The 19,363-nt window shown below is 39.6% G+C and overlaps 1 protein-coding gene across 4 annotated transcripts in view; it reads left to right on the plus strand.

The window, feature by feature from the left end:
* Positions 1 to 19,363, plus strand: part of KIAA1549 (KIAA1549 ortholog) — a 141,592-nt gene that overhangs the window by 87,024 nt on the left and 35,205 nt on the right. For all 4 annotated transcript variants that reach the window (XM_040061940.1, XM_040061943.1, XM_040061942.1 and 1 more), the window contains exons 7-10: positions 1,316 to 1,375; positions 3,961 to 4,106; positions 10,574 to 10,751; positions 12,835 to 13,019. In XM_040061940.1, coding sequence (XP_039917874.1) covers positions 1,316 to 1,375; positions 3,961 to 4,106; positions 10,574 to 10,751; positions 12,835 to 13,019 — 569 coding nt within the window. The remainder of the gene's footprint in view (positions 1 to 1,315; positions 1,376 to 3,960; positions 4,107 to 10,573; positions 10,752 to 12,834; positions 13,020 to 19,363) is intronic.

Consider the following 19,363-nt stretch of genomic DNA (forward strand, 5'->3'; position numbering starts at 1 on the left):
CACCCTTCTGAACAGTAAGTCACAGAGTACCAGCCAGCTGGTCATCCTGATGCTGGTGATGCTCTTACTGAAATAAAAGTGGAATAACCAAATTTTCTTCCTTTTTTTTTCCCAATAGGAGTTAGGTATAAATCTATGAAAATAAAAGGTAAAATGTAACTAATGATTCCTTTGCTTTTACCTTAACCAAAAAATTCCTAAACTTTTTAAGGGGCAAAAGAATCAGATTTTTGGTACACTGACAGAGAACAGCTTGTCTGCAAATTCTTGCATGGCTAAATTCGAAAAACTTTCTAGTTCTCTGAAACATGGAGTAGTGGCAAATTATTCCACAACTGTAGACATCGTTATTCTAAATTGATCCAGCATGGGCCAGGTCATTTAATTGTTATGTGCTGCATTCTTTCTGACTACGAAATGGTTTAAAAATTAACCTTTGCACAATGCTTAGCAAACTGCATCTGGATTAAATATTTTGAGAAAGTTAAGACCTTTCCTTTTCCTTATTGCCATAGTGAGGCTTAAGACTTCCCTGGAGAAAACTGTTGGCCCAACCCCCATATTCACTTCTTTCCCAACATATCTTTACTGCTCTCCAGTGGAAACCTTGGGAAAAAATCTTATCTATACAGAAGTCAGTAGAAATAGACTGTTTTCCTTACTGGAGCAAGGATTTCCCTCTGGAGCAGAGCTTTTTTTTAAAAAAATTAGAAATTAAGAAAGCGTGGAGCCACCAAGCCAAACAGAAAAGCCATGAAGTTTGTCAACAACAGTGTTTCTACGTGCATTTATTTGTGGGTTTTGTAAAAAAAATATTTTCCAGGTGGTGGTTTTTTTAAATGTTTCCCCCTGCACAAGTCTGGAACACAAATCTCATGTGTTTAGTTCTCTGCTTTACGTTTATTGTTTCCTTGTAGTTTCTGCCTCAGAGAAGGTCTTGTTTTAATCGTGAGACACTCGTGAGTTGCCTCACTGCCCTTTGAGCAAGAGTCTGATCCTGCAGTAAGAGTCACAATTCAGACAGTGAGCTTTTACATTCCTAGGAGCAATGACCTCGGTGCAGCAGCTTGAAGTCTTTCACGTTATGAATCTGACTGTTTCAGTTAGCTTCTTTTTGTTTGAGAAAAACTCAGCAGTGTACGTTCAGAGCACTTCCCTTGCCATTGTGTCTGCATTGCCTCAGGAGCAGTAATGCATCTGGGTAAATAAGATGCTTGCTGACAGTATAAATTATGTAGTGGCTTCTGGTTTTGTGTATGTTGTTCAGAATACTGTTCTTACGGATGTTTTCTCCTGCATTCTGTTTTTCTTTCAGCCTTTCATTATCCTAAGCTTAATGTGTCCCAGGTGATGAAATCTTCCTGGGTGAGAACAGGTACGTACGGTCTCTGTGAGTAAGTAGAAGTGCAATTAGTTGTTCTAGTGGGATAACTAGCCTGCATAAATATCAATGGCTTAGGGGTGCTGCATTTTTATGAGGTAATAACGTGTCTGAGCTGAATAAATTCTAAAACCAAAGGCCCGGTGACCTGGAATATCTGGGAAATATAAATCCCTAGTCTAGAATTAACTACTGAAATTCCTTGATAATGCACACAAAGCACTTCTTGTCTATAAGGCAGTTCATTCTTAGTGAAACAACTCAGACTGTCAGGCATCAAGTGTCTACTCTGCATGTTGTCAATACGCCACACTGATTTTTAGGTATCTACTTAAAGTGAAAATTAAAATTTTATTTGTGTGACACTTTCTACCAAAACATGCCTGGAATAAAAGAAAGTGAAAATAGATGAATTCTGAGTATGTGAAAGAATTTCATCACATCTTATTGATCTCTTCCGATTCATTCACAGAAGATCCCTCCCACCAAAGTCTTCTGGGTGTTTTATTCCGTAATTTACAGATGTGGTTGAGCTGTCACATTTAGATGCTCAAAGGCTGTTGAGGTTGCCTGCCTGCTGTAGGTCTTACCTGCTGCTTTTAAGCCTGACTGGTGAGGAGGCTTTGCCTCTCAAACTTGTTCTTAGAGTGCAAGTGCCCCGCTGCTTAGTCTTGTCTTCCTGCAGCTTGTATCACCTATAGTTCACCTGTTGTATAGACTTACTCTTTTTTCCAGCTTTCCCTGTCTCCTCTCACCAGTTACCACTTTACTCTTTGAGCAGGAAACCAAATAGCACCTTGATTTCTGAGGCCCACTTGGTTTGTTTCAGAGAAGGAAGATTTAGAATTTCAGATAATGCTCACTAATGTGTGTCTCATAACCAGTGGTGTCCTTCCTTAGAGATTTATGTTGGCTTTTTTGGCTACACCTGCTCCCTCTCTTGCTCAGCCTTAGGTTTGTCCATTGCTGCTGAAAATTCCCTTAGCTCCTGCCGTAATGAATGGGTTCTTCCAGCTCTGAAGTCATGTTCCCTTGGGTTTTAATAAACTTCCTGCCTGTAAGATTTTGAAAGCCACTTGTCGCAATTTTTTTTTTTTTTTTTTTTTTTTTTTTTTTTTTTTTTTTTTTTCTGTAGAGGAATTTTTTGTGGTCTCATTTCTTGCAGGATTCTGAGAAGAGCTAGTATACTTTGGCTGGGTCAGTGCTTCCAGTCAGTGCTTTGTATTATAAGGGTAATGAATCATGCCACAGGAAAATGATAGAATCTATGCATGTAAAGATTTTTAATATCAAATTACCCAGATATATGTGCTTGTATCCCAAAAGTCATAAAAAGGTGGGATATGCAGTGTTCTCCCTCTGTTGTAGAATACAGTTCATGCTATTAAATGTAATTTATTGATACTGAAATCCAATACACAGGCAAGAACAGTTTTCAGCTTAGTGCATATAATAGCCCTAGGTCACTGTCTATTTTGCTATTTAATTCTGAGATGCTTAGTCTGTGATTGAATTTAGAAGACAGATACTATTGATCTCAGTGAGAAATCATGAAAATGTTTCCTTTTTCTGACATCTGCAGTGAAAATCTTCAAATTGAAAAAGTGGCTTTGATATATTTGGTTTAAAAATTTAAAAAATTAAAATTGTATTTCATTTTTATCTACTTGGTGGCTTTTTATTAAGCATGACACTTGAAAGGAAATAAATGTGAAAACACAGAAAAAGTGGCTTCTAAAGATACAAGCATTTTTAGTGGAGTAGGATTAAAATTAAATTTATTTGATGCAGTCAGCAGTGAGTTGGTTTGCTGTCCTGGAGGATTGTTCAGTTGGATCATTTGAATGACTACTGCTCCATTCACTCCACATTCCTCTAACTGGAGGCCATCTTGCTACTAAAAGTCCCCTCTTTTCTTTCATTTTCCTTCAGGGATTCCTCTCAGCATTAGCTGCCCCAGTGACCCAGGGTACCTGGTTGCCAAATGAGCAGGGCAGCAAACCATTTTTTTTGTGCTGTGATTGGCATACTTGCTAATCTTACCAGGGGAGGTTGCACTTCAATACGCAGCTTCATTCTTGCTGCTGCTCTACTTTCTCACCGCGACTCTGAACCCTTGCCCTCCCCATCTCCAGCTCTGTATCACTTCTGAACACAGCACTTTTGACTGCAGTTAGTTGAAGCAGATGATGTAGACTAATTCTTCTCTTCTAGTAGTTTTTAAAAATTCATTCAATGCTCGTGATTTTCGGCATTTTTAGAATTGAAGTAGTTTCTTTATTATCTTGGGTCTGTCTAGCCTGGTTAAGGTTCAAAAAAAAAAAATCCTCTGCCTGAATTTCACCCAGCCCCACCCCCCCAAATCACTTATCTTGACTTTTTTCCCACCAAATGTCACCCTTCTCTAACATGAACCCTCCATCTGAACAGGTCAGAATTCCCATTTAAATACAGGCGCTCTCAAATTTTCCCTGAGCTGTCACGAGGCATCTCAAAGCTTGTAATAGAAGTTGTGGAGAAGAAATGGAAAAGTTCTGCTGATGAATTTGTTTCCTTGGCTTGCTTTCTGTGCAATGCAGTTCTCCTGGGCGTGGTCGACCAGCGAATTCAGGAGGAGGTGTTTCGGGCTGAGATGGAGCGGAAGCTCGCTCACCTGTTAAACGAGGCTTTGGTCAGAGGGCGCATATGGAGGCGGGCCAGTTTTGCTGGCAGCAACATTGTGCAGGTATGGAGAGCTCAAAATCAGAGGGTGAAAAATAAAGGATGATTAATTGCTGACTAAGTTAATGTTAGTGTCAACAAAGCGTTCGGGTTTGGAGTTGAGACATGTAACTCAAAAGCGTGTGTCACCTTTAGCTAGTTGGTGATACTTGGGTTTTGCACCTAGAATACAATTCTTCTTTTAAGCTAAACATAAGAAATGCAAATAACTGATTAAGTGCCTACTAAAAATTTCTGATGGCTTCTTAGAAACAACATTGAAAACTATTTTACCAAGATCTTCTTTAGAAGCTGTTCTGTCTTGTTTGGCTTACATTGGGTGCCTAGCAAAAGGATGATCATGTGAAAAAAATAATCTCTTGGGACAGCGGCTTCACAGCTCTCTGAGATGTTATGGCAGTGGTGTAGAAATACAAACTAGAACTGTGTGTGACTTGATGTAGCAGTAGAGTAGTACATTCTACCCCTTAACTTCTTGTTTGTCACAGTAGTCCTGGTCACAGGGTTGGATTTCAGGTAAAAATGAATAATCATGCCAAATTTTGCGCACATAGCAACTTCTGTTATCTGGATTCCAGTGCTACTTTAGAGTTTTGTCACAGGTGGCAAAACTTTATTTATTCACCTTATTTATTCACATAAAGTCCAAGAAGACTTGGATATTTAATTTAAAGTTTTAAATTCTGATGGTTCTTTCTAGTCAGTTCAACAGTCTAAAAGCCGAAGTACTTTTTTAATGGCTCATCTTTTTAAAAATTACCTTTTCCAGCTAATTCATTGACAGTTGGTTTACCTCCCAGATGCCTTTTTTGCATTTCAGACCTATTGTCTTTATTTAATTTAATCCTACAGTTTTTGCTACCACTTAAATTTCCAGATGTTGGGATATTCTTACTTCTGCTTTCCTGTCTCAGAAACATCTGTTTCAGTAATAGAGATTTTATTTTATTTTTCTTCTGTACAGCTTTGAATTGCTGCAAATAGGTGTCTGCTTCGGGTCCCCTATTCCCAACACCTCTTATTGCACTTTGTTCATTATGCCTTTGTCCTCCCTTTGCATATAAATTAAACCAATATTCCTTATGTTGCTAGTGAAGATACCACAGTCTAAAAAATGAGTATGTTTAGATTACAGTTTTATGACTTTACACAATAAAGCTCAGGTAATTTATTTTTTCATGTGCAAAATTATGGGCACATCCTTTTTAGATAAGGAGTAGCATTTTGGAAAGTGAAAATACAGCATTCTTCTTTTGACTTTGTATTATGTACTGGGACATAAGATGAGGCACGCAGCTCATGTTCCAGACAGCAGTGATGCTCATTTATGCCACTTAATTAGTGCAAAGAGCCTGCCAACTGCTGTCTTTGGGCAGAGGAGGTTTCTATTCACTACAGTCAGCACATCTTACCCGTCACAGGGCTTCTCCAGGTGCTCCCAGCCCACATTTTCACGTAGGGTTAGAACTGTAATAAAGGAGATGTGCAAAAAAAGGGAGGCTGAAGGGGGACCTTGCAGCGAGGTGTGTGTGCTGGGTGTCCTGCTTTCCTGCAGGTGCTACAGCACCTTGGTGGCTTCCTTGGCAGGATGTTCAGGTGTGTGGCAGGTGAGACAGCCTGAGAGGCTGTTGTGTATCTCTGGACTGATGCACCTGGTAGTAGGCTCCAGACTGAAGGATAGTTTCTTTCAAGGGTGTTCCCCTGTTAGCTGAGGATCTTGTCCACAGGCATCCGCTATGAACCTTTTACTGCTGCTAATTCTATTCCTCATAGCCGAGTTTATAAGCTCTGTTTGAAGTGTGTTTGTCTTCTGGGTGAACCAGTAGTGTTTCTTGTGCTTTATATTCAGATTTTCCCATATATATTTCTTGCACACAAATCAGTGACTGCTATGATAGTAGAGCACAATGAAGTGAAAATAAGAACAAAGGCTGTCGGCACCGAAGGTGTTGCATAGTTTTATTAACAGAACATGTGTATATATAACCATTAAAAACTAGACTCACATTTCACTTGGGTTGTGACCCTATAAACCAGAGTTTTTCCTGAGGTGAAATGTATTTATAGTGTATTGAAATGTGACATTTCTAAGCCCTGTGGAAAATCAGGACTGCAGGTCAAGAGGTGAAGCAATTATTTGTGAATGTTACTGCAGGCATATTAGTTTACTTTCACATGCTCAGGAAATAGAAGCGATAGCTTGTGAGGTTTAGATTTCATTTCTAAAGGCATGTGTTACTACCTAAGAATGTTAAAAATTATGCTTTAAACCTAGACAGTCTGAAAAAGAGCTTTGGAGGGTACCCAAATAGCAGGCTTTCCCCTCCTGTTTGACTGTCTGTGCTGTTAACAGGTGGCACTCCACGATAAAAAGAGAAAAAAGCCTGTAACCATTTTGTACAAAACCCCTCTGAAGCCTCACACCTGGCTGTTATACTTCTGATAGTCCCACTGATTTTTGTGTGACGTTGCACTAATGTTCCCCAGAGTAAGTCATATTTTCAAAACGCATCTTCTGTTGCTGCAAATTTGAAGGTACGTGCTTCCTGTGGTTTGCATTGCATCTGCGGAGACCTGTGCTGTATTTTGTCAATAGTTTACTATAATAATTCTCATTACATTTTTTAGGAATTAAATTACTTAATTGTAGTTTAAAAATACACCAGCAGCTAATTAAAAAAAAAAAAATAAAAAATCCTTCATTTCAATATGTTTGGTCCTTTGAACCTAATAGAAAGTGAAAAGATGACCCTAGTAAATTAAACAAAGAGGAATGTTCTAATTTAAAGAACATGTTAGGCAGCATTTTAGTTGCAATGTGTGCGAGGAAGTAACAGCTTATGAGAGAATGTAATGACTGAATTGAGCTTTTCGTTAAGGTAAAAATTCGTTTCTGCTGACAGCTTTTGTGTCTCCCCTGTCTGAGGAAAGCATGTCTTGCTGTGAGTCTTTAGGTTTATAAATAAAGCCTTTGGGCACTGCTGCTGCCTCACCTTTTCCTCTGAGGCTTTTGGCCCTTCCAGTTGCCATCCCAGGCAGCAACTGGCCCCTCTTGTCAGGTTGCTCGCAGCCTGTTTGTACCTCTGTGTGCTGACCACAGTACAGCTTGAATTAATTGCCCAGACACTAAAATCCTACTTTTAATACAACAGAAAGAAGATATTTTTCGATTATTTTTTTCCCCCAGTGTGATGAAGGAAGGAAAAAAAGGAAAATAATCCTCATGCCCGAGCACTGGAGATGGTGTGTGCATATCTGCCTGTTTCTAAGTAGTGCTCATGCCTTTGAGACCCTGAAGCAGTTCTCCCAGGGATTCCTTGCTCCTGTGGGGGTTGCTGACCAGGACATCCCACTGGCTGGCTGGGACTCTGAGAATGCCTTGGAATCTTCCCCACCCCTTGTATTTCCGTGCTTGAAATTACAAACTGGATTTTGTTACCAAGGCAACTCTGTTCACTGACCTATGATATTCACTTGAAAACACTTTTTAAATTAAATTTACTGACACCTGAACACAGTTAAGCCTTTCCTCTGTAGAGGTTAAATGCACATCTAGTATCAACAAAGATGGTATCGTTTATGTACACAGAAGTTGAATTAGTGTTTTCTTTTTTTTTTTTTCCCTTCCCCCTGACTTTCTGCCTCCTGCGTTTAAAAATCCATCTCCTTCCTTCCTATGTCATCCCTCACTGCCAAAATATAAATGTAAAATGCTTAAATGCTCCCTTACTTGTGGGCTGCTTTGCTGGATGCTTGGCAAATAGTATTTGTCTCTGCTTGCATTCTTAACATTCTCAAGGACAGAGACTAAACCAGTCTGAAGCTGCACAAAGAGTGTAATTTGGAACTGTGTGGCACAAAACTTAGAATACAGAAACTCTATTAAAAACAGTCACAGTGACTGTGTACCTCAATTCCATGACCAGATTTAAAACCGTTCAGACTCAGTATGCCATTACCTGTGTTTCAGCAAACTCAGAGGCTAGACACAAAAATCAATAAGTAAAATTTAGTGAATCAGTGTGACAGAGAGAAAAACTGTGGTACTGATATTGTCACAGGTGCTGTGTTCATGTACAAATCCAATTGTCTTGTATTTGCTTCCAGACTATCCTGATAGTCATCAGCTTTCCCAGAATAAAAATCCATAACCGTCTCCCCATGGTTTTGAAATATTGTTTGCAGTTTCTTTCTGTGAAGTTCCTCTCTCTGTATGGTGTGAGCATAGTCATAAATACTGTCTATTCAGAATGAATTATTGCAGATAAAACTTGGCATAAAATCATGAGTTTAGTTCATCAGCACTAGCCTGCACCTCCACTGAAATTTTTGTTCTTGTTCCCATGTTCTCTATGTTGTGCTGAAATACCTCCAGCTGCTTCTTCCTATCTCCACTCTCACTGTTCTCACTCATCCCTGTTCCTCAGCATAGAGAGCCATATGCTGTTGCTTTTAATTCTGTGTTAAAATTTGTACAGTTTCAGTTGTGACAACTTGCACTGGAATCTTGTTCTTACCCTCTGCCTTTTTTAAAGGCAGCTGTGGAGAAGTTCCTTTGTTAACCCATTCTGTCAGCTTGGGACCATTACCTGATGTGTGTAACACACATAATTATACTCCTTAGATTCTTCACAGGCTGTAAAATATACGACAATTCAGTTTAAGAATCTTCTCATTTTCTCTGATTCTGTGGCTTTGCTATGCACAGAGGAGCTTCATAAAATTAAAATGAAGAACCCACTGATTTTCAGTCCCATGTGGCCTTTCAACTCCCTCACCTTCCACGTGAGTTAACTGGTGTTTGGGAAGGTTTCATCTGTGCTGGAAGCAGATACCAGACTGTACCCTCGGCTGCTGTGTGCACTGAGACCAGGCTTTGGCAACCCACCTGAAGCAGACATAGTATAAAGCTGTGGGCATTTGTTAACAAATAGTATAATTGAGGTCCATGAAGCCAGATTGAGTTTCACAGCCACCAAATATGTGTATTGAAACCTTATTTATTGGTGCTGTTTTGTTATCTTCAGTCAGGGGTAGCTGAAGATACCTTTTCCCTTAGCTGGTAGAAAAGGGAATGGTGTTCAGGTGAGCAGCAGCATCATTTAACAGGTCCTGTTAGCAGCTCGTGCTGTGTTTCAGAGATCTGCACATTTTTCTGCTCTATTTGTAGATACCCTGTTCCTTGCATCAAATATGGCTGACACTGAACATTATTGTTTGCTTTAATTTGTCCTAGAAGACTTTTATTGCAATTGTGCTTTCTCTTGTTTCATTTTTCTCCCCTCTTTATTTTTCATATATATATATACACATTTTGCATGTTACCATTCCTGGGAAATGCTTTTTTAGGACATGTTGAGTTGCTGTTCCCCAAAATCAGAACATCATTCCTGTTGAGTTAGAAATTGTACTTCTTTCATTCCATGTGATTTGTTTAGTTGGCAACTACGAAGGAAGACAATACAAAGATTTGCTTTTGTAAGCCTCAGACTTGCAAGCATTGGTGTGTTTGCTTTACTTAAGGCCTATGGGCAGTTTCTGAGGTTATAGTTTATTAAATATGTACTTTGTAGCAGAAGGATAATTCTGAAGGAAGCAAAATTTATTGCTCTGTTTATGTCAATTCATTCCAGAGCCCTTCAAACTCTTAAAAAAAAAAAAGAAAAAACACCCAACCAGAAAAAAAACAACACGACAGAATACCTCCTACTATTTTTTGTCCTAATTCTTGTTAGAGCTCACCATGACATGGTAAATGGTTAAACAGAGGAGAGTTGTTATATAAAAAGATGTGATTTTACAAGAATTCAAAGTTACGTGGTTCCCATATGCAATGTAGATGTTTGGTGGTTAGAGAGTATCTACAGGGCTTCCTCATAGCATGCATTCTTTTGATTATTAATGTCTTTAGATGTAGGTAGGAAGAATTGCTTCCCACAGCGTCAAATACATTCCTTCCTGAAGAAAGGTGCATGCCAAGGGGAGCTGTTTTGGAGGATGAAGGTGACTGTGCAAGTGCCTAAGTTGAAACAGAGCAAAGTTTTATTTGATGCTAACAGAATACTCGCCTGTGTAGCTGCTTAACATTTAGAAAAACTGGAGCAAAGAGGTGTATGTGTTACAAATAACAAATCAAGGTTAGAGTAGGTATTTAGAGAAGGGAGAAGTGCAGTCACACTTCTTCTAACCAGCAATTGCTGAAGGCAGTAGAGGCTTCTAGGGTGGCACAGTGTTGGTGTCTTTAGAGTGAAAACAGTTCTCTTACTTACCAGATGTGTACGTTGTTATGATACAAGTTGGGGAGGGGGAGGAAAGGTTTGCCATAAAAATGTATTTTGTAAGGGATCACTTTTCTTGGATTTTCTGCTCAATTACAATAGGGGAGAGAGAGTATGAACTGTTAAGACCAAATGTATGGGAGCTCCAATTAAATACAACTTAAAATGTAAAAGCTTTGCAATTTCTTTTCAGATTGTGAATGTGTCACGCTTAGCTGGTGTCGATAACCCGGTGGAGCTGATCTATTTTGTGGAGGACCAGGATGGGGAGAGACTGAGTGCTCTGAAGTGCTCAGACCTGATGAACAGAGTGGATATCCAGCGGGCTGCGATCATCCTTGGATACCGCATTGAAGGCAGCGTGGCACAGCGTAAGCCCTGTCAAATCCACACCGAGGCCAGCAAAGGCAAACAGCAAGGGCGTCCTGAGCTTGGGAGCTTGTGGCACTGCACGGTTCCCACTGTTGCAGTGTTTTTTTCTTGGAGTGCTGCAGCATTGACACTCCTGAGGATGTCAGTCCTAGCAGCCTTGCAGTGTTGTTTTGCCTCTTGAAGACCCTGCTGAGCTTAGGGTTGCGGCAGGGTCCTGGAGTTCAGCCTCACTGCATTCGCTCCGTGCTTGTGCTGGAAAAGTAACTGTGCTGATTAAAGACCTTCCTGCCATTTTCATCTCATCTTGCTAGTCCAGTATTTCTTCTCAGTTTATCTTGTCCAGGAGTTTGCATAAACCCCACAGTTGTGAGATGGGAGGGCGTTGGTATGAAATGGGTGTTTCCTTTAGCTGAGTAATGGCAGTGTAGTTGAACACAAGTCACTGCTTTTTTTGTCTGAAGTACGTTTTCTGTGAAAGATATACGCTAAGGGTAGGTGGGGCATTTATTTCTTCCACTAAATATGATTGACGTTGGTTTTATTTGTTTGTCCATCAGTAATATGTAAGTAATATATTTTAATTAATATTGTATAAAATAATGTGATTTTTTTTTTAACTAGGTACACATCAGAATAATAGGATAGGTCATATAAAGTCATATAATTACTTTATTCAGGAGGCTTAGTATATAAAGAATTTTCAGCTAGTAGCGAGACAGAATACCAACTCAAAATTCGGTGTTACAATCAGGAAAGAAACTTAAAGGTATCTTAGGAGCAGACAAGTATGATCTGCAAAATACCTCATTGGTATGAATGCTTAATTACCTTTTCTCATTTCTGTGCAGTACGGAGGCATGAGTTACATGGTTCCCCAGGGTATTTTGCCAACAAAACAAGCACGTGTCTGATATTTAAAATTCTCTGTAGAAAGAAAAGAAAGAAAATAGTAATAATTGTACCATCTGTATGTGTTTCTGAATTTTGTCCCTTGTTAAAACAGTGGTGCTCATATACATCTGCTTAATATCCATTAATGGACTGTAATGCTGGTTAGAAAGAAGTGAAAAAAATTATGAGAATAAATTCTCTTTACAAAAATGATAAATGTTGAACAAACTTCATAAAGTGTTCATATTGTGCATGTTGAAACTTGTTATGTTTGACTTGTCATTAGAAAGTTCTTCTAAGAGTCGCAGAGTCATAAAAATCTTTAAATGCTTTTCTTGGAAGAAACTAGACCAGAAAAAGGTTATTTTTATAACAAAACATAATGCCAGAAATGAGCTGTTAGATGTATAAAATAAAAGAATCTTATGTTCTAGGCTCATCATTGGAATGGCTACTAATACAATGGTATATGGAAAAAATAGAAGTACTCTTTTTAACTTGAAAACATAATTTTTAGCACGTGCATCAGTTTGACTAGAAATGTATTATTGCTATGGTGTTTAGTTCCATAATTAACCACTATGCAAAATTAGCAAATGAAAGTTTTGTCATTTACTTCGGCTTGTCTTTTACAGTAATGACTTGTTTGATTACACTTTCCAGCAGTTTTGTTTTCTGCTTGGGGGGTAAAGGATTTCACACACTGACAATGAAACAGAAAGAAATAAATAATAATCGGTGCAGAAATATACACTATGTGGAGGAGGTTCCAAATTGTTTTTGATAACAAAATATTAAAGAGAAGAGGCAGCTGGTAATACTGCCTAAAGGAGGTGGCAATGCTGGAAGGTCTATCTTACCTTTGCTAGTGGTGGAGTAATTTTTTTAGACCCATTTCACTATGTCAGCTTAGTTTTGGATTACAGGATGATGTAGCAGAAGTGTCATTTTCATTAGTATCTTAAGCACAGGTCTTCAGAAAGTGGGCCAGGACAATTGATCTCCTGCCCAATGCTTCCTGAGCATGACATACCTTAAATTATAGTGGTATGCCATTTCTTGTGATGTGCAGCCGGTTTCTGATAAATTCCTTAACTGGCATTTACAAGAACATAAAAATACATAAGCTTGAAATGTCCTCAGTTTAAAACATAACCACGTAATATTGCTGTTTTCCTTTTAACTTTACAGCTGTGGAGAAGCTGAAGGAGTCCACTTCAGAGACACAGAATAGCAACCTCTGGATTATCGTTGGGGTGGCAGTCCCAGTTGCCGTGGTGCTCCTGATTGTTATTATTTTATACTGGAAACTCTGCCGAACAGACAAGCTGGAGTTTCAGCCAGACACAGTGAGCAACATTCAGCAGCGACAGAAGGTAAAAGGGGGAAGCTGTGCTGAGAGGAGCTTGAGTGTTCTGAGAAGAAATGAGTGTGAGACTCTGAGGAATACCTGGCATCCTTAACTAGCATGTGTAAACACAGTTTCAGAGCATTCCAGTTTACGGGGGGAAGAGGAAGGTAGTCTAATGATAGTTGAAGTCAGGAATCCCATAGTGTTTTATTTATTCTCCTGGGTACTTGATACTGCATTAGATACATCCATCCTTCTGAAATGTGGGCACTGATGCTGAAAGGAACCTTTCTTTATCGCTTCATTTCAAGGCTGTGGATGGGACTGAATAAGAAGAAATGTACTGAGACTTGAATCACTGACCTTGTATTCCCCAGAATGCTGAATTTTTCTTTGGAGAGCTTTTGCTAACCAAATCTGACAGATAAATTGCATGAGCCATCATACCTCATACTGGAACTAGAATTTGCTAGAACCTATCCTGGCTACTCCATGTTCTGCCAGGGTTCTTTTTGTTGCAGTTGTGAGAACCTGTTGCAATACTAGAACATTCATTAATGCATCTATGTGTGCCTGCATAAGTGAGCTTGTTGGCCAGTGTTGGTTTGGATAGTGAGAAATTCAGTACTCTCGTCTTTTTCATGTCCAAGAGTGTAAATCAAAGAAATTGTGATCCAGGTTTTTCGCAAAGGATGCATTCAGTAAAAAGAATGATAAAGTGCCTGAAAGGTTACTTTCTTTTTACAGCCAGAGAAAACCTGTGTGCGTCAGAAATGCTTGTTACTGACTATACCTCCAGAGGCATTAATAAAGGCAAAATAATCTGCCTGTGCTAATCCTGTGGTACTGAAGTCATGTTCTGCACTGTGACCTCATGTTCAGTCACGCAGTTTTCTCCATAACAAGCCTTGTCTGTACATCATGCTCTTTCAAGATAATTAATGATGTGAAAGATGAGAGAAGCAGAAAGCTCTTGCACTTCCAAAGCAGTCAGAACAAATCAATACTAACTTCCGCTTGTCTTGCGACTGCGAAGTGTGTGTCAGAATCCAGGCTGGCAACACGTGGTACCCTTTGATGAATGCCACCCTCTGGTACCTTGTTTCACCTCTGCTGTGGTTATATGTAACACACATTTTTGACTGAGGAAGTTCCCCACAGTAGTTTTGACTAATTTGAGAAGGGTTGTACAAAAGAGCCAAGAGAGGACCGTTATCCTTGGTAGTACACCGTTTGATCACATTTTCAGTACTTCTCTGCTATCACAAGCTTTTTCTGTAAGGAAGCAGTTGGGTTGTATCAGTTATAAGGCCAGAAACATCTTTCATATAATTACTTCCTTTTAAGAAAATGGCTCAGTTGCTTTTCCCCACTGCTTCCACAATATTCTTCATCTCAATAGTTCATGAGTCAGAAGCCTCAACCTTGTTTGTATGCAAGTCTCATCTTGGATTGCCTGGGGAACCTGTCACTTTGCCTTCTTCGGGGAAGTCGCTGTGAGCAAACTAGAAAGAACCAGTAAGGACATCTAGTTTAATCCTTGTGCCGCTGGAGGTAAAGCAAGAAAAAGTGTCTTAAATTTTTATCACTTTGCACATCAAGCAACTGGAAGAAACTACTTTGCAAACCATTTCTTGTGACTGGGATATGCAAAGCAATCACACGAGAGACGAGAGATTTCGCAGGGCAGAGGGTTCCTCCGAGCCAGCTCAAACGGAGCCAAGGCGGAGAACAAGGCCGAGAGCCCCTCTGCCTGTTTATTTCTTACTTTTTATACATTTGTGGGTCTGGCTGTGGACTGGTTTCTGGAGTTTTCACCTCCCAGCCGAATGGCCAGACTAACTGTCAGTTACAATTGTTTTCAGGTTAGAAATACGCAAAGGACAGAGAATGATAAACAAAGGATTTGTTTATGTTACATGTGTGAGAAAAGGCAGAAACTGCTCCTAATATTGTACAGTAGCTAAAAAGTCTGACTCCATTTTATGAACAATCAAAAGGCTTTAAAAAACTCAGAAAAACCAGGGTGACAATTTCCTCCTTTCCCCAGAATAAAAGCAGTCTTACTATCAGGCTGTCATTGGAATTTCATGTCTTCAAACAGTGGGTTGGAATTCCAGGTCGGAATAGGGCATATTTAACCACCACCAAAGACCCCAAGACAGTATACAAATTATTAGGGACATTTGGCCTGATCCTGCCCTCTAAAATGGTCTGTGTATTTTATACTTTTTATTAGAGTAAATGCAAAGAAGTGATCAAAGGAGTGTCATCATGTGGTCAGGCATTTATGTCTGTAAATAAACTCCATAAAAATGGACGAGGCTTCCTCTTCCTCACCACAGCCACAATTATTTTCAGAGCTTGACCTTGGTACTGAAGGAAGGTCAAAGCCTGCACTACATCTGTAAATAGATATTTAGGTTAAAGATCTGAGTTTTTCTCTTGGAATCTATATTTCATTTGTAAAAAACATAAAGGTGCATTTATAGTGTGCTAGCTCTTCTAACTTCCATTAATATTTAACAGAAAAATCATGTAAATATAGTTTTTCATTACCATATATATGGCATAGCCATACTGGAAATAGAAGACAATATTTTCCAACCTTGTAATAAGTCTGTAATATGTTTTGTGCTTGAAAATGTGTGTTGATTGGAAGAAAAGAAACTGAGACACCTGTTTCTTGTTCAGCTGATACCGGATATCTTACTGCACTGGTGGATCTCCAGAGGTGTCACCAGTCTTTCTTCAGTGTCTTCAATTAGCCAGTAATATAGCAGTTCAGTGGGCAGCAGAATAATCTGTTAGGATTTCCAGTAGCAGCTGATAGCAAATTATGTTACCTGTGGCTTAAAAGCCTGGAATAGGCTTGGGAGTGAGGGGAAAAAGCCTGTTGGCTTTGTGCTGCAGAGACAAGACTAAAAGGCTGGTTCCTTGCAACATCAAGAGAGAGAACTCTCTAAAGGTACTGTAAATGCAGATTGCATATGTAAGCCACAGGTCGTGCAGGAGCTTTTTATTTTTAGATAGAATCTCCCTTAAAAAGTTGCATTATCCTCTTCAGAAAGATTTAGACCCTACAAATTTTACTGATTCTATAGCCCCATGTGTCAGTCATATGTTTCCTTTCTTCTCTTCTTTCATTTAATTGTTTCATTCTGCTTTGAAACTCCTGGATTTTCCTGAAGTGTTTTGGTGTTCACTCAGACAATACAAGTTTTATTTTTAATCTTTCTTATGTAAAGGTTTACTTTTACAGAGTAGGTATGATTTCTGTGTTCCTGGGACCACCATTAAAAGTAAGTCATAAGCTTCATAACTTCATCATCTACCTGCTGATGAAGGAAGCCAGTACTACTATCTGCTGTCAGTTAGACCCTGTATGACTTTTGGGTGTATGGAGTATGGCTGCTTGGGTACACCTTGGTGAGGCCAGGGTCACGAGGCAGATGTTCTACACAGCAGTTCAGTCATATGCCAGCAATCATGCCAGCACAGCAAACTGGCTTTGGTCCCTTAAATACTCTGTGGGCACTCCTTTAGAATAGCTGGGTCACAGTCTCTCACTTGTGATGGTCAGTAATAGCAGACTTCCCAGCTGAGTTTTCCCATATGGCTGTGTTGAAAAATACCCAGTTCCTGTGGTGACAAGTCCACAGAACTACCCAAGATTGCATCAGTATTTATGTGCCACAACAGCCTTGAAGCTGGGCTTGAGTCCAGATGTTCTGCTTGGCCCCACCCTTAAGGCCAGGTCATTCTCAAAGGTAATATGGATAATAGCAAGGATAATGTTTCTTCTTAGATAATGACCCGGGCAAGATGGACTGCATACAGCAGTCTGCACTTTGGATGTATCACACAGGATGTATCACTCCACCAGTTTGTGTTCTTCCCATCTGGCCTTCCAGCTTCGTTTCAGGATCAGTGTCTTGCAGACAGGTTGGCACAAGGATCCTGCTGAAAAAGTCTTATAATGTTACTTCCTGCAAAGAGTGTAGAGAGGGAGCCTGCTATTAAGGGATTTTTTACTTATCTGCTGCCTCAGTGAATATAAACATAAATACATGAGAGAGAAAGCTTCTTTAGTGATTGATGGTAGCAAAACCAGGTTCCATCATAAAGTAAGAAAAAATAAAGGGTCTTGAAGAGATTGTGGTTTGCTAATCCATCCATTTGCGTCAAAACAGGATTAATAATATCTGTAAAATGTTGAGTTTCCTTTTCCATTGTGGAGATTAAATGGGAAAACATGCTTAGATCAAAGTTATTTTTATGTTTTTTAAACTGAGAGTTAAGGAAACGGCAGAGCAGTGAATCTATGCAAGATTCATTGGTCTGTGCAAGGATAATTCTTTTGAAGAGATGATACTAAGATATTTAAAGGGCACATCAAATATTCATGACTTGTTCTGTAAGCCATATCATCCTACTGGAAATTCACCTTGATGTGACCTGGGTTGTTGCACTGGATTAAGATGTCTTTGCCTCATGAAGTAAAAAGATGCACAAGTGGTATTTTTAAACAAGATTTTCTCTTCCCATTGCCTATATCCACCATAACATTGTCCCAACCTTTTGCTTTTTTTTCAGTGCAAAGAAGTTGTGCCTTTTGTGGGCAACTGAATTTTTGCCTTTTGTTCTTTTTCCTTCATGAAAAACTCAATAAATATTTTTAATGACCAAACCATCATTTTGCTCTGTACCTGTACTGGGACTCTTGATGTTTTCGTGCAAAACCACTCCTTTCCTGTTGCCCAGAAAGCAAAAAAACATTTTATGTGTTATGCACAATGAAGGCAGAGTCAGCAGTATTATTTCTTTCTCTGTGGACATACAAAAATTAAAATGGAACCTGGTTCTCTAGGGGTTTCACTTTCCCTTCTGTGTACAAGCATTTGAAGAAAAATGTCAGATCCCTTCCTAGGACTTCTCAGAGATAATTTCATCTATAGACAGTTATTCAGGGAAAGGCTCCCTGCCCTAATAGCAAGAGCTGGACAAGCTAATTGACAGTTTAGAAGGTCTTGGATGTTCTCCTGTAAATTCTGGGTGTGCTGAAGTCATTGCTTTTGCAGTGATAGCTGTGAGTGGCTTGCTCAGTTCCTTGTTTATCCAAGGGCACATCCTAAAACCCATGGGGAAGAATGCCTGCTTCTCCAGTCAGATGTCACTTCTCTCTGGAGCCTTCTGCATGCCACTGTGCTTCTTAGAGACTAAATACGTCCTTCTGGTCCAGTGTCCCTCCTGTGTGCGTTTACACATGGCAAAGCAGGAATGGGTTGGTCCCCACAAAGCTTGGACAAAGTACTGCACCTTCTCCTGGAGCTGCAGCACAGGTAATGCTGGAGCTGGAGGGCTGCCAGTTTGCCCTCTGTGCCAGCACAGCTCAGCTGAAGTGTCATCATCACCTGGGGACTGTCACCAGCCCTTGCAAGTCTGCTCTAATCCGCTCACCGACACAGGTAATGAGTCATGCCTCCTGCAAGATGTCTGAGAGACACTTGTGTGGATTTTTATTCCACCCCCCACCCTGCAGGAAGATCTGATATCCAAATGTCATGTGTCAGGTGTAACTTCACACCTCTGACTTGAGAATTTTGCTTATTATTGTATAGGCGGTAGACTATCTCTTGGATGTTCCCAAGATCAGAGGCCAGCCCTGCTGGAGGCTAAATACTAGGCTTCTGCTCCTGATGCAAAGAATTCTTGTGATGTTTTGACATCCTGTAATCCTTTTGTTCATCTGTAATGTCGAGGCAACAGCTCTGCATTGCAGAAAAGTTCAGTCAAAAGAGACTCATGTTAAGAAAGGCAGCTGACACCCATTTTATTAAAACTACTTGAAAGCTGAGTTTATGAGTTTATGCAAGAGATTCATGTTTGCATAACAAATACCATTCATTTCTAATAGCTACCTTGACTAACTATCCAAACTGTTGTCTTTTTGGGGATAGCATACAAGATCTCCTTCAGAGTCAATAGCTGGATTCTAACAAGGGATGAAGTATTCAACCTCTTAATTACTTCTCAACAATCTATTTCTCTGATGGCAATTCCTCTGAAAAAGCTCTTCTGTAGTAATTCTTCTTCTGTAATAAGGATTTACTGTTCACAAATGGTAGAAATAAAATACCTCACTTAGATACACTGCTTATACAAATAGGTACAAAAAATAAAATGTCTTCATCTGCTTTCTTAAAAACATTTGAATATCTGTCTTGAGATCATTCTGAAAGGGCAGCTAGCCCAGATGCCACAAGGAAATGGCTAGAGAAGGGGACAAGGACAGGGCAGATATACAGATTGCTTTGCCTTGAGAAACTCTTCAGCCTCCAGTTATTTGTGTCTTGAGGACTGTGTCTA

This window comes from Hirundo rustica, chromosome 4, assembly GCF_015227805.2.
Source record: "Hirundo rustica isolate bHirRus1 chromosome 4, bHirRus1.pri.v3, whole genome shotgun sequence".
NCBI lineage: Eukaryota > Metazoa > Chordata > Aves > Passeriformes > Hirundinidae > Hirundo > Hirundo rustica.